General features: G+C 46.2%; 7 protein-coding genes across 7 annotated transcripts; 3 read left to right on the plus strand and 4 right to left on the minus strand.

Annotated features, from left to right (window-relative positions):
- Positions 1-7: 7 nt before the first annotated feature.
- On the plus strand, positions 8-1781 carry LOC108036440 (mitochondrial amidoxime reducing component 2). The gene is made up of 5 exons (XM_017112578.3): positions 8-106; positions 165-328; positions 386-1008; positions 1086-1372; positions 1443-1781. Exons 2-5 carry the CDS (start codon positions 322-324, stop codon positions 1546-1548), a joined length of 1023 nt encoding a protein of 340 aa, XP_016968067.1. The 5' UTR covers positions 8-106; positions 165-321; the 3' UTR covers positions 1549-1781.
- On the minus strand, positions 1574-3021 carry LOC108036437 (vesicle-associated membrane protein 7). The gene is made up of 5 exons (XM_017112577.2): positions 2809-3021; positions 2352-2684; positions 2036-2264; positions 1906-1973; positions 1574-1851 (listed from the first exon to the last, which is right to left on the minus strand). The coding sequence occupies exons 2-5, from the start codon at positions 2553-2555 to the stop codon at positions 1696-1698; spliced, it is 657 nt and encodes a 218-aa protein (XP_016968066.1). The 5' UTR covers positions 2556-2684; positions 2809-3021; the 3' UTR covers positions 1574-1695.
- A 154-nt stretch (positions 3022-3175) lies between these two features.
- On the plus strand, positions 3176-5997 carry LOC108036433 (stimulator of interferon genes protein homolog). The gene is made up of 6 exons (XM_017112573.3): positions 3176-3325; positions 4500-4658; positions 4723-5165; positions 5217-5321; positions 5380-5662; positions 5722-5997. Exons 2-6 carry the CDS (start codon positions 4547-4549, stop codon positions 5814-5816), a joined length of 1038 nt encoding a protein of 345 aa, XP_016968062.2. The 5' UTR covers positions 3176-3325; positions 4500-4546; the 3' UTR covers positions 5817-5997.
- LOC108036435 (origin recognition complex subunit 6) lies at positions 5797-7322 on the minus strand. Its single transcript, XM_017112575.3, has 2 exons — positions 7167-7322; positions 5797-7109 (listed from the first exon to the last, which is right to left on the minus strand). Exons 1-2 carry the CDS (start codon positions 7229-7231, stop codon positions 6404-6406), a joined length of 771 nt encoding a protein of 256 aa, XP_016968064.1. The 5' UTR covers positions 7232-7322; the 3' UTR covers positions 5797-6403.
- A 177-nt stretch (positions 7323-7499) lies between these two features.
- Positions 7500-8623, minus strand: LOC108036436 (proteasome subunit alpha type-3). The gene is made up of 3 exons (XM_017112576.3): positions 8460-8623; positions 7830-8395; positions 7500-7771 (listed from the first exon to the last, which is right to left on the minus strand). Exons 1-3 carry the CDS (start codon positions 8478-8480, stop codon positions 7597-7599), a joined length of 762 nt encoding a protein of 253 aa, XP_016968065.1. The 5' UTR covers positions 8481-8623; the 3' UTR covers positions 7500-7596.
- Positions 8624-8730: 107 nt separating this feature from the next.
- Positions 8731-10930, minus strand: LOC108036431 (uncharacterized). Its single transcript, XM_050888235.1, has 3 exons — positions 10893-10930; positions 8962-10191; positions 8731-8879 (listed from the first exon to the last, which is right to left on the minus strand). The coding sequence occupies exons 2-3, from the start codon at positions 10162-10164 to the stop codon at positions 8799-8801; spliced, it is 1284 nt and encodes a 427-aa protein (XP_050744192.1). The 5' UTR covers positions 10165-10191; positions 10893-10930; the 3' UTR covers positions 8731-8798.
- LOC108036353 (transducin beta-like protein 3) lies at positions 10757-13332 on the plus strand. Its single transcript, XM_017112429.2, has 2 exons — positions 10757-10848; positions 10909-13332. The coding sequence occupies exons 1-2, from the start codon at positions 10823-10825 to the stop codon at positions 13244-13246; spliced, it is 2364 nt and encodes a 787-aa protein (XP_016967918.1). The 5' UTR covers positions 10757-10822; the 3' UTR covers positions 13247-13332.
- The last annotated feature ends 20 nt before the right edge of the window (positions 13333-13352 follow it).

The following is a 13352-nucleotide window of genomic DNA, read 5'->3' on the forward strand; positions in this document are numbered from 1 at the left end:
TCGATTAACCAGGAGGGAGGCAGAAGCGATAGTAATTTAAAACCTAAAAAAACCTTAAAAACATGTTTTTAAAGTGGTTTCTAGTCCTAAATTTACCATAAAAAATGTAAAATCTTTAATTATATTAAGTTTTTATTATTAAGCTTTTACTTATTCAATTAAAGGTGCAAAGGGGCCCACCATCTGATCATATTGCCTGGACTATGATGAGAGATCTTGATCACAGGAGAGCTTTCGCCAATAAACCTAATCAGTAAAGCTTTTAACGCAGAGAAAGCAACAAGTTGTTCTTACTTTTTAGTTTAACTCCTTACAAAAGAGATGGCAAGTGAGTAATAAACGGAACCAACTTATGAAATCTTTAAGTAGCTAAGTTGTCCTGCAGCCGGTGGAAGCAACACGACCTTTGACCTCAGTCCCAAGACCCTGGTGGGCGTGGGCGTAGGCCTGGTGGCAGTGGGCGGGGCGAGTTACCTGCTGTACCGCCACCTGACGCGAGACGTGATGCCCCAAAAGTGGCGTCGCGTGGGCACCGTGGAGAGAATCCACTTCTTTCCGGTCAAGTCCTGTGCTCCTCTGGAGATCTCCAAGACCGGCGTGGAGTACGATTGCGATGTACTGAGCATGTCCTTTGAGGGAATAAGGGATCGCACCTTGATGGTGGTCAACGATAAGAACGAAATGGTCACGGCTCGCGTGTATCCGCACATGACCCAGATCCACTCGAAGAAAGTGTCGCCCAGCAAGCTGGTCTTTAGCGCCCAGGACTTGCCCGACCTGGAGTTGGACTTTGAGAACCTGGAGGGTCCTGGCAAGGATGTGCACACATCCGTTTGGGGCGTTCCCGTGGACGTGATGCCCTGCGGAGATCGGATCAACAGGTGGTTCTCACAGGCCATCCTGAAGAAGGAGAGCGGCCTTAAACTGGTCCACTACCCCTATCCGAAGCCAGTCAGGAGCACAAACCCGCGACTCAAGCACATGCCCTTCTTAAGACAGGAGGATTCGGTGGGTATCTTGGTCTACTAAAGAACAAGAAGGGTACTATTCCGTGAGTTCTCCTCTGCTGTATGTTCTTTCCGCAGGGCACCTTCAACGATGCCACCAGTTACATGCTGATGAACCTTTCATCGGTGGCTGATCTTAACACTCGGCTGAAGAATCCTGTGGATGCCCTTCAGTTCCGCGGCAACTTCGAGCTGAAAATGGATGTAGATGAGCCCTACGCCGAGGACAACTGGCAATGGCTACGTATTGGCAATGATGCTGTCTTCCGTTCTGTGGCGCCTTGCACGCGCTGCATCTTACCGAACATTAATGTGAAGACTGCTGAGAGGGACTCCGATGGTGAGCCACTGAAGACACTGAGGGGGTGAGTCATTATCTATGTAAAGACCTTAGCATTACGATTTATTGAACTACTTCGTCTCTGGTCTCCACAGCTATCGCTTGTTCAACTTCAGCTCGCCGGCTCTGGGCATCCATTTGGGACTTCGGCTCCCGGGCAAAGTCAAGGCCAACGATGTGGTATACGTGGGGGAGAAGTAAACGCTCCGAAGGCTCTTCCACTATATTATTCTGTATACATTCAAGTTTATTACATAGAACATAGATCATGAGGGTACCGTAGAGTTTTATATGCAAATATACATGTATTATGAGCCTATAACAATATAAACAACTTCAAAGCGCATCCTAAACACAGGACTGCCAGGCGAGGCCGCCACAGGCCATGCTCACGATTACGTAGACAATAAAGGTTATCACCAGGCCCACCACCACGTAGATGCGCATATTCTTCCAGAACATTTGTCGCGCCAAGTTCCGCGAGGCCTTGCGGAATGCAACGGACTGTAAAAGAGGCAGATGAGAACAGATTTCCAAGCCCAAATGGTTTCATCTTACATTATTGCTTAAGTTTTCGGTCTTGTTGACCAGCAGTTCAAGTTTCTCGCCGCGATCTCGCAGACTGTCTGCAGTTGGGATAAAAGGGTATCAGTAAACTGAATCAAGGGGAAACCCATTCTTTTCTCACCAATATTCTTAACCATAATGTCTTTTAGCTCGTCTATCTGCCCATGAACCCGCGAAATGGTGTCCACCTCCCGGGACTGACTGAAGTAGTTCATCTGGTCGGCCAGGATCTTGGAGAATTCGGTGTTCATGGAGTATGCGATGGCGGTGGCCACCTGCAGGCCGTAAGTCTGGATGAACTTCTGCTTGACATCCGCCAAGAAGAGAAAGGCCCGGGAACGCTCGAACTCCTACAAAGAAACGGGGGAGGGACTTGTGAATATCGATTGAGCGATGAGTAACTGGCGGGTAACTGGGCCAGAGGTTCGTTCACCCACGTTGTCGGTGATGCACATGTAGACCAGCTTGTTCTCGCAGGTGTAGTGGATCAGGTAGTCGCCGTGTGTGTAGGTCATCTTGTGGTTGTGCACCCCGATCCGGCCGATGATGTGCTCCGTCACTTCGGCGAAGTTGCCGACGCAGTCCGCGTACTTGGCCAGCACGGTGGTGCCCCGCGATATAACGCTGTATAGAATCGGCATGGTGCCACAGCAGATTCGTCTTTGTTAAGGGTGCGGTTCTTCAGCTCCTCAAGCCGCTTTCGCTTTGTTTTACTTATCAATCAATCGGGGAACAACAACGAACCGTCGCCGATGACGTGCCCTCGGAGTCTGCGAAATGCGAAAGGTATAAGATTAGTAACTTATACTATCCGAAGTCGGGCCTATGAGTCGTAACAATAGATGTTATTCATGAGTAACATGCATATATGTGGGCACATATTAAAGCACCAACCTCCTTTGTTTATCCAATTAAGTTTGCCACAAGTCCGTAGGGAAACTTCAGATTTACATTTTGCGCTCAGCGGCACTGGCTGTATTGATTTTTCACTATTATTATCGAACTGTCAACGAACATCACACGAAATAAGTTATTTTTGCATTGCTTTTAACAACAATTGCTGATGCAGTGCAGTTATACAAACTGGAGGTGGGGAAACATCGATGTCACTATCGATGCACCGTCGGTGTTTCCCTTTCTATCGCAAACGGTAACACTGAGCAACGGGTTTTACAAATACTGCTGTGCGGTCCTATTTTTATTTGTTTTTGAATAATATATTTTACGACCTTATGGAATTTAGATAGGGACATCCCAAGCACAGCTTGGCAGTATTGATCAGAGCATGAGATCACGCAGTTGAGCTTAGACGAACAAAGGAGATCATTTTTAAGCCCTCGCGAATAATACGCAGTTCGCAAACTACCAAAGAAATCGTTGTGCAGTTTTGAAAGTAGAAAATCAAAAAGAGGTAAATAATTGAGGAGATTTTAAATAAATATACACGCTATTATAAAGATTTAAAAAGCTTAGACCTTACCCTTATGTTCATATACTTGACTTCAATAGTGCACGTATTCTGATCATTCATAAAATGTTGTAATTTTACTGCTCTGAGTTGAGCGCGTTACTTTTTTCGTGGCACGATATCCTTTTTTTTAGTAAAAAACAAGAAAGAACGCTGTAGTCGAGTATCTCGACTATGGTATACCCGTTACTCAGCTTAAAGGAGCAAAGGGAAAATGGAGATAAATAAGCAGTAAAGCGGTATTGCAAAGCGCCACCTACCGGCTATTTCAGTAGATTTTATTTTACACACTTTCTGACGAATCTACTATACCCTTTTATAAAAACATTATTAAATAAACATTTTGTAATGCCAGAATTTGAACTTTAAGTCACTTTTTTGCAATGTTTGATTGCGGTTACCAAGCCGAGGCTTATACTATCCGTAACACAGCTGATACAGCCTTACATCTGTAAATCCAACAGACAAGATAAAATAAGCATTTTCCGTAATCTAAAAATATATTTTTACCGAAGCAATTAATTAGATTATCCTGATAATCTATTTTAGCAAAATGACTTAAAACATACGCGCAGTTCTCAGAGAGGAGTAAATAAACAATAAGAAATCAAATAAATAATGTAGATAAAGTGAACAATGTATCTGTTTGATAGAGCTCTGAAAAAGCTGCACCCGATAATGTGGATATTTCATCTATACATACTTACATACGCAAAAATTTGATTTCCACAGAAATATTCATGGGCAGCCTAACCTCAATTAATTGTATTTTTGTTTTTGTCTTTTTTTATGTCCAAAGGACGTCACGTCTCTCGTGTCCTAAAGCAGTAAAGATTGATTATTGTTCAATTGTCATGTAAATTTTAAATCACCTTTCTGTTATTTATTTATGCATGTTAACTGTTTCACAACGTTTTAAGGCCATTAAATTGAATGATCTAAGTTAAAACGCACTTATATTTTGTAGTAAAGAAACAAATTGTATGCAGCTAAGTAAATCATATTAAATCATATATTAAAAAATCATACAGAATACAAAAAATTACAACATTTGGCGCTCTAGTTGCTTTAAACAGATAACAAATATAGTTGGTTCATTCGAATTTCAAATTCTTAGAAAGCTTTCGCGAATTCTTCGGACCGATCTGGCAACCCCCGAAACATATGTGCCAAGAAATGGCAATCGCAAGTGACGCGGAGGAAGCGGAGAACGCAGTTCTCGCGGAGAAGGGCAGGAAATGTTTTTATTTGAAAAAAATGATAGGAGATTACATAGGTGAGTGCAGGTGTCGTGTGGGTCGATTAGGCGCCATCGACTGTAAAGCTCTGATTCATTGCAGACACCTCTGTTCGCATTGTGGCCACCGTCTTTCTGGCTGACTTCCTGCAGCGCTTCTATCGCTGCGCCGTCGAATATGTCCGCTATAGCCGGTACTATCTGCCCGAGGATCGGGTGCGGACGATTGTCCGGCGCTCGTACACGTACAACAACAAGAATGTCTACCTGATGTTGGCCTTTCTCCTCGTGGGATTCTTCCGAATTTCGGTTACAGGAAACTGCAGAGACGTAGTGCCCTCAATCCTGTACCTGTCCTACATGCCGCTCTACTGGATCTTCAGCGATCTGGGCCAGAGCACCCTGAGCTACTCCCACTGGATACGGGACTCACACGGGCTGGACTACGCGGCCGGAATGGCCTCTAACTACTTCCATGGCTACCTCAAACTCTCACTGCCCGAACGTAAGAACGATGGACTCCATCATCGAATGGAACTCTATGAGGTAAGTTGATCCGCGCTATATGCAAAGAAATATTAACCATGTTCTTACCAGGACCAGAATAACGTCACTTTCGGCATACATCGACTGGTTATTCTTATCCCCGACGAAATGTTTGTTAACGGCGTACTCGAAAGCGATTTACTGGATAAAGCTAAGGTGAAAGGTCAAAAGTAATTCTTGAAGATCATAACACAAGTCTGGTAATTACCTTTAGCCCCTGGAGACGAAGTATATAAACCGAGCCGGCGTGAATCGTCCTTTTAAGCACGCTGTCTACAGACTTAACCAAAAGATCAATGGCAAGACCTACTACTTTGCCATCGAGGGGGCCACGCCCATGCTGTCCTTCTTCGATGCCATGCAGTCCAACTTATCGGCCACCTGGCAGATGAAGGAGCTGCAGCGGGAGATTTGGCTAAAGTTCTACAAGCACTTGAAGGAGCTGATCACCACGTGGCCAGAGACCCGTAACTTGGTGGAGCTGATTATCTATAGCTGTAGGTGGAAACCTCTTCGCGGAATCTGACAGACAATTCTAATTATATTACTTTTTCAGCCCATGATTTAAAAGGAAACCTCATAGATGTTGGAGAATTGCTTAAGGACCATATGGAAAATAAAACGAGAACTATTGACGAGCTTACCGACTGAGAAATCCAAAGAAATCTTTGATTTTATTTGTCTCTACCACAGGAATAGGAATCCCTTTTTGGGTACTAACGAAGGGAAATGTTATTTCAAAATGCATTTTTTAATTTTATATGAATGTATGTGCCTACAACTAATGACAATTTTAAAACAAATAAATAATTGTTACTAACTTTAAAAACAAGAGTCTATCTAAACGGGATCTAAACTTAAAGATATTTTTCCCGATCGTTATAGTTGAATATGATTATTCATGCTTGGAGGTACTATATGGGTACATACGTATCCATCTTTTACAGTCACTTTTAATTGGGCAACTTTTTGTTTATTTCAAAGCATTCACCTGGGTATAAAATCTAATTTAATAGAGAATTGTATGATCCTCTTACAATAAACACACGCCAGTATAAAAAATGAATCACAATTTTGACAAAATGCTTAAGTAAGAATTCAAAATGCCAATTCATGTTACTTTAGCATCTTTTATACTTAAACTATAACTGATGGTGATATTAAGTGTAATTTACAATATTTACTAACTGACAAACTGGATCTTTAGGAAATGCCTATAACATATATAAAATAAATATTTACGCCTCCATCTGATTATCCAGATTGGGATGCGAACTTTCCTGTTCTTTCAGCTGCGCCTGCGCCCTGGCCAGCATTCGCTCCTTCCATGTCTCGTAGTCCTCCGTCTGAGGCTTCTGCGCCTTCTTGCACTCTTGTGCTTTGATATTCCCCTGCTGACTTTCCTTAAGTTTCCCGTCCAAATCGAAGGACGCTGGCAATTTGCTCTCCTTGTGGTGCTTGGCTATCATGAGAGTCCACTGATGCTCAAGCTGTTGGAACTGGGTGGGACGAAGGTTGCTGAAGGGCATTAGCTTCGACTTGGAGACCTTTTTCTTGAGCAGGCGGCAGGCCTGGAAGACGGCCATGGCTGCGTACTGCGGATGGGTAGTGTCGGTTCCGGTGTCTTCGGTGGCGGCCACAGCCTTGAAGAGGGTCATCAGCTCCTCCGCCTTGCGGGCCACCTCGTTGAGGCCCAACTGCACACATATGTCGTTCACGCTGGCCAGCTTGTTCAGGTCTAGGAGCTTCTCAAACATTCGCTTGTTGTTGAGGTAGTGGCTCCTACGCAGGCCCGACATTTTAAGGGCCTGCTCCTTGTCGAACGGGATGCCCAGCAGACAGGAGGCGAGGTCCGCACACAAGACTATCTTTCCATACTCGTTGATCTGCAGGGGGACATTTGTGGAGCGCAGCTCCAGTAGACGCACCAATTCGGTGGTCTTCCTGGAAAGGATTCGATTTGCCAATCAGGTTACTCTGGATATACCATTTCAAACTCACTCCATCACATTGGGCTCATCCCGCAGGCCCATCTTCGTTATCAACTGTTCTATTAAAGTAGTCATTTCTCTTTTAAATATCAGTTTTAATTTCGAGTCGTGGGTCGTTAAATCACAAATAACAAAAAATGGCGCGAATTGAATCAGCTGTGACCGATAACGCAGTAATCGAACGGTTATCGATATATGTTCATTTTAACGGAACTAGTTCCGATAACATCTTTGAAATATTTTATAGAGGGAAATAATATATTTCAATGTACAGCTTTTGGTAGGCCATTATGAATTCAAGTTCCTCAATCCTTAGCCCTTAAAACCGAATAGAAAGTCAATGTTTCACCCGATTTTGTTTATACATTTTGCGCTTTAGGGAAATATAAAATTAACGTTATGCATTTGGGCCCAGAATTAGATTCACTGCCACAAACAAACTAATGTGTCTCATTGTCACTGTCGTCCTCCTTGTTGGCAGCATCTCCGGCATTCCGCGCCTTCTCAGTCAGTTCTGGGGGATTGATGCGGTGCAGGCCATCAGTCACCCTGCCCACCAAACCCATTTCGAAACGGAAGTCCTTGTCCTTAAGCTCGTCATGGACCTTGTAGATGCTGAAAAACAAAATTTGCATGACAAATAGTTTCTATAAAATATAGTAAGTAGACCTACATTTCTCCGGCGCTCTTCACCAGATCGTCGATCTTCATGTCGGGCTTCAGCTTCTCCATCTCTGTCTTGGCCAGCTGCTTGGCCTTGCCGCTGGCGCAGGCGAAGTAGCCGAAGGAGGAGCCAGACGGCTCGATCTTGTAGAGCTGCGGGCCCTCAACCTCGTCCCAGGAGGCGAATATGATCGACAGCCCGAAGGGGCGGACGGCGCTGTACAGAGTGTAGGCATGGACGTATCCGGCGACGCGATCGCACAGATGCTTCAGCGGAATGGCGTGCTCGAACTGTTGCCTGTAGTTGGCTGCCTCCTGGCGGGCGATGTCCGCCACATAGTTTCCATCGGCTATCAAGCCGGCCACCGCCATGCCGATGTTCTTCTCGATGGTGAAGATCCGACCGCCTGCGTCCGGCTCGTACAGCTTGCTGGTGATGATCTTCTCCACGGCCAGGACCACGGCGTCCTTGCCCCGGATCCCAATCACGGTGCCGCTCTTCTCCACCGCCTTGGAGGCGTAGTCGATCTGGAAAACGCGGCCGTCCGGCGAGAACTGCGAGGCCGACAGGTCGTACTGCAACCGAGAAGGGCCATGTTAGGAATCGTACGATCTGGGACTCTGCTCACCAACTACTTACTCCGGTGCCAATGGTACTCATTGCGAAGACTAGATGGAAATTTAAACTGTTCAAACGCAAAAATTAGTTTAATAACTTCGGTCAAGTCAAATGCGACGATGATTTGACGGCTTTTGCTTGGCTAGTGGTGGACAAAACAAAGGCGCCTATCGATTGTCCGATTATCGATATTGTGCCTGTGAGCCGATTGCCGCTCCAAATTGTATAACTATCGCATGGGTTTAAAAAATTGTATTAATCTTTTTTACAAAAACGAAAACATCTAGTTAGTGCTCGCAATAACTTCACTTCATATTAAGTCTATAACAATTTAGAAATTTCTTTTTAACAACCTTAAACTTAACAAATCCAGCCAGCCCAAAAGCTAAAATCGTTATATCCTTTTAATTTAATGACATTTTTGGGAGCCGCTTCAGGATTCTATAAAGAATTGGTTGTAATTTAAATAAAGATATGTTTTAAAATTAAAAACTCAAATTTTACTGCCACTTGCTTGACTTACATTGCAAACAAACATTCTAATTTCCTTGTCGCTCGTACAAAATTCCAGTTCAATAGGAAGCTTTCTCTTGATGTTGTCGCTGATCATCTCCTGGCGAACACGGTCTGCGATCCCATATATCAGCTTTTCGTTGAGGCAGGTTTGTTTTAATCCCAAGTAGTGTAGTTTCGGACAGGCGTCAAACAGGAGCAACAACATGGAGTCATTGAAACAGGGTTCATTGAAGACAATCTTCTCCAAGAGTTTGAGTCGGGCGATCGGTGTATAGTCAAAGTCCACCCAGGACAAGCAGAGGACTCGAAGACTGCCAAGCCGGCCCACCTGTTTGATCTGCTCCTCGGTTAGGCGGGCACCTATTGTAAGGTGCTCTAGTTCCTGGTCCTTGTACTCCACCAGACGGTCGACGAGTATGGTCAGTAATCTATTGTAGAGCTGCCGTTCCTGTGTGTCCAGTAAATCAGTGCAAATCGTCAGCTGCTTTAGGCCTGGCAGCTGAGCCACATACTCGCTGGTGCCGCTGAGGGCCATGGTAAATCGGAGCACCTCCAGCGAAGGACAAGCATTCTCCGTTACCATCGTTTTAAAGACCTCGTCATACCTGTACAAACGCAGGAGGTCGAGGGATCTCAGTTTGGTTAGGCGCTTGCAGGTCCTGGGAAGGCAGTCGACCTCCAAGTTCAGGCAGTTAAGCTTCAACACCTCGATGGAGGCGGGTAGCTCATGGAAGGTGCGCCCAGTAATATAACAGTTGCTCAACTCTAAGACCCTCAGATTGTTCAGGTTTCGGAGCGCAGAGATGTCTTCGTCGCGAATGCCTGAGGAGCAAATCTCCAGGGCCTCCAGGTGATAGGCATTGTCGATGATGGACCTCATGAATAGATGCATATTAGGGCAGAACACAAAGTGCAACCTTCTCAGATTGCTGCATTTCCGCCCCACCAACTTGGCTAGACGTTCCCGCATATGCATGACCTTAATGGCCTCCACATGAGCTCCAGAAAGCTTGAAGAAGGTGCCGATCTCCCTTATGGTGCATTTCTCTAGCTCGTCCGAGTTTATGGACTTGTGCAACCTGGCAGAGGCCCTCTTGTAGATCCTTCTGAATCGTGGGCAGGTCCTGGCGAATCGCAGCTGATCCTGCAGCCCCAGTTTCTGCAGGACATGCTCCAAGCAGTCGTCGTTGAGGGCGAAAATGGGCGACATCCACTGAGGAGTTCCGTGTGCATCCGGCTGTGTCATTTCGAATCTTCTTAGTTATTATTATACACCAGATGAAAAGGACAATATGGTGGAACAAGTCTTTTGGTAGACTCCGAATTACAAACATGAATTTAGGCTGGTACACAGATCGTTGTTTTTTGTGCTTATAAAATTTCAATACAAAACTTACCAGTATATCATGAGCTGACTTCTTCCCCCAATCACTTAAATATATAATCATAAAAAAGTAGCTGGCTTTACACGAAATTTAAATTGTTTACTAGAGCACATAAGACAGCTCCGATATTGGTTAATTTTTAAATTTCAGACATTTGAATTTGTATGGAAAAAATGTCAAACAGCTGCCAAAAGTTTGCGTCCAAAACATCAGTTATTTCTAGTAATGCACTTTGGGTAAATAATAATCTGGGTATTTTCTAATCTGTTGAATTGTTGAACATTTTTAAATATTCCGAAAATAAAATTTGTAAATTTGAAATTTTAAAATTTTGGATTTCAACAAATCGGGGAATATCCTAAATATAATAACTGAACATAACTAATATTTACCAGCAGAATATCCCAAACATATTCTGTTCCATTTCGAACTAGTTCCGAACTTCGGCACACGCGGTTTTTGTATTTATAAACAACTTAAACCATGCTGGCGAGTATCAGCGAAAAAAGGTAATTAAAACTGCCAATATAAGATGACAAAAGTAAATACATACCAATTGAATAACCCAGCTACGCGGCGGAGGCACGCTACACCAACTTCTACGCCGGCGGCGACATCGCCTGGAGCGCGGATGGCCAATTTCTGTACTGCCTGAATGGAGCGACTGTCAATCAGGTGGATGTGAAGACATCCCAAATCCTGCTAGGCTTTGGAGCAGCCGACTCGTCGACGGAGAACAAGAGGTCAGCGGATGTGGATAACATCGAAGTAGAGGAAGACACCATCACCTGCTTCGGCCTGTCCCCGGAGCACCTGGTCACTGCCCACCGCAGTGGCCTTCTCCGACTGTGGCTGCTGGCCACCGGCAAGCTGGTGAAGCTGTGGAAGGCCCAGCACAAGGGACCCGTCATTCGGGTGGTGTTCAGTTCCTGCGGCAGGCTAATCTGCACCAGCGGCGGTGCGGATGCCACACTGAGGCTGTGGGATTACTCGAACAACAGCTGCCTGGGTGCCCTTAAGGAGTTCCCGGGCCCTGCCTGGCTCCTTGTCTTCCATCCCAATGTGCTGCGCAAGGAAATCTACGCTGCGGGTTCCGATAGCACGGTCTATGTCTGGAACTACGAAACCAAGACCCTGCTGCACAAGTTGCGGGGTCACCTCTCCCAGATCACGGGCCTAAGCTTCAAGAGCAGCTCGGCCGACTGCAGTGAGATCGTAACCGTGAGCCGAGACAAGGTGTTGATCGTGTGGCAACTGCAGGACCAGTTGGAGGGCAAACAGATTAAGGTTCTTCCCCTGTACGAGGAACTGGAGGGAGTCGATTACGTAGATGAGGGACATAAGATAATCGTAGCCAGTGGGACAGGCAAGCTGCAGCAGGTGGACACCAAGTCCTGGAAGATCAAGGACCTTCTCTCACAATCTGATTTTCAAATCAGTAGACTGTTGCACTGCAGTGAGCTTAAGCAGCTTGCGGTGGTCACTACGGAACAAAATATCCTGGTCTACGATGCCGGAAGTCTGGAGCCGATTAAGCAGTTGGTGGGCTTCAACGACGAGATCCTGGACATGTGCTTTATGGGGGACAACGATCGCTACCTGGCCGTGGCTACCAACAGCAAGCACTTCAAGCTGTACGACACGGAGCACGACATGAACTGCAAGCTGATCGTGGGCCACTCGGATACGGTCATGTCCTTGGCTGCCTCCCAGAACCTGCTCATTTCGGTGGGCAAGGACTGCAGTGTCCGACTGTGGAGGCTTCAGCACGACAAGGATTGCTCGCTTGAGGCTCTGACGCAACAAGCCAACTGCCACACGTCCACTATTGGATGCGTGGCCATGACGCACAACGGAGCCACCGGCTTTGCATCCGTCAGCCAGGATGGCAGCATGAAGGTGTGGCAGCTGGCCAGAGATAAGGAGGATCGTAACTCGTACTCATTTAACCTGCGCTACGCAGCGCTTTCCCACGACAAGGAGGTGAACTGTGTGGCCTATGCGCCGAACAACAAGCTCATTGCCACCGCATCGCAGGACAAGACGGCAAAGATCTGGCTGTCTGATTCCAACTCGCTGCAAGGCGTGCTGCGGGGTCATACGCGCGGAGTGTGGAGTGTGCGCTTTTCGCCGGTGGACCAGGTCGTGCTCACCTCGTCCTCAGACTGCACTTTGCGCCTTTGGTCCATCAGCAACTTTACATGCATAAAACGCTTCGACCAGGAGTGTACCATACTCAGAGCCGAGTTCCTGGATCACGGAAAGTTTATCCTTTCCGCCGCTTCGGATGGTCTTCTTAAGCTGTGGAATATCAAGACTAACACGTGCCTGCAATCACTGGACGAGCACAACGACAGGGTGTGGGCTCTGGCCGTATCCGGCAGGAGCAATCGATTCTTCTACACCGGAGGCGCTGACTCCAAGCTGATTCGCTTCGGCGACGTCACCCAGGCGACGCGCAACGAGGCGCTAGACAAGCGCCAGGCCACCTTGGAGCAGGAGCAGACACTTCATTCCCTACTGCACGCCCAGAAGCAACTTCACAAGGCCTTCGTGCTGGCTTTAAACTTGGACAAACCGAAAGCCAGCTTCGACATTATCAACCACTTTGTCCGGCAACGGGATGAACCCGGTCTCCGCCAACTGGTGGACCAGTTGAACGTGGACCAACGCGTGGCGCTGCTGCAGCATGTCAAGGCATGGACCACCAACTCGCGGCACTCGCAGGTGGGCAACCTGATCCTGAAGCACCTGATCGGCGATGCTCTCCAGGATCCCAAGGCAAGGTTCTACAACAATGGCAACATGGTAGAGGTACTCACACCGTACGTCCAGAGGCACTTTAAGAGGGTCACCGAACTGAACAAGGAGCTGGCCTTCCTCGAGTTCATTGTCAAGTGCATGTAGACTATAGCTTTTGATCTGTTTCCTACAGGCTTGTTGTAAAGTAATTGAGTTTAAATAGATTTAGGTAAATAAAAGGTACAATATAATATTTTGGACTTTTAATTAC

Source organism: Drosophila biarmipes, chromosome 2R, assembly GCF_025231255.1.
Source record: "Drosophila biarmipes strain raj3 chromosome 2R, RU_DBia_V1.1, whole genome shotgun sequence".
NCBI classification, from domain to species: Eukaryota; Metazoa; Arthropoda; class Insecta; order Diptera; family Drosophilidae; genus Drosophila; species Drosophila biarmipes.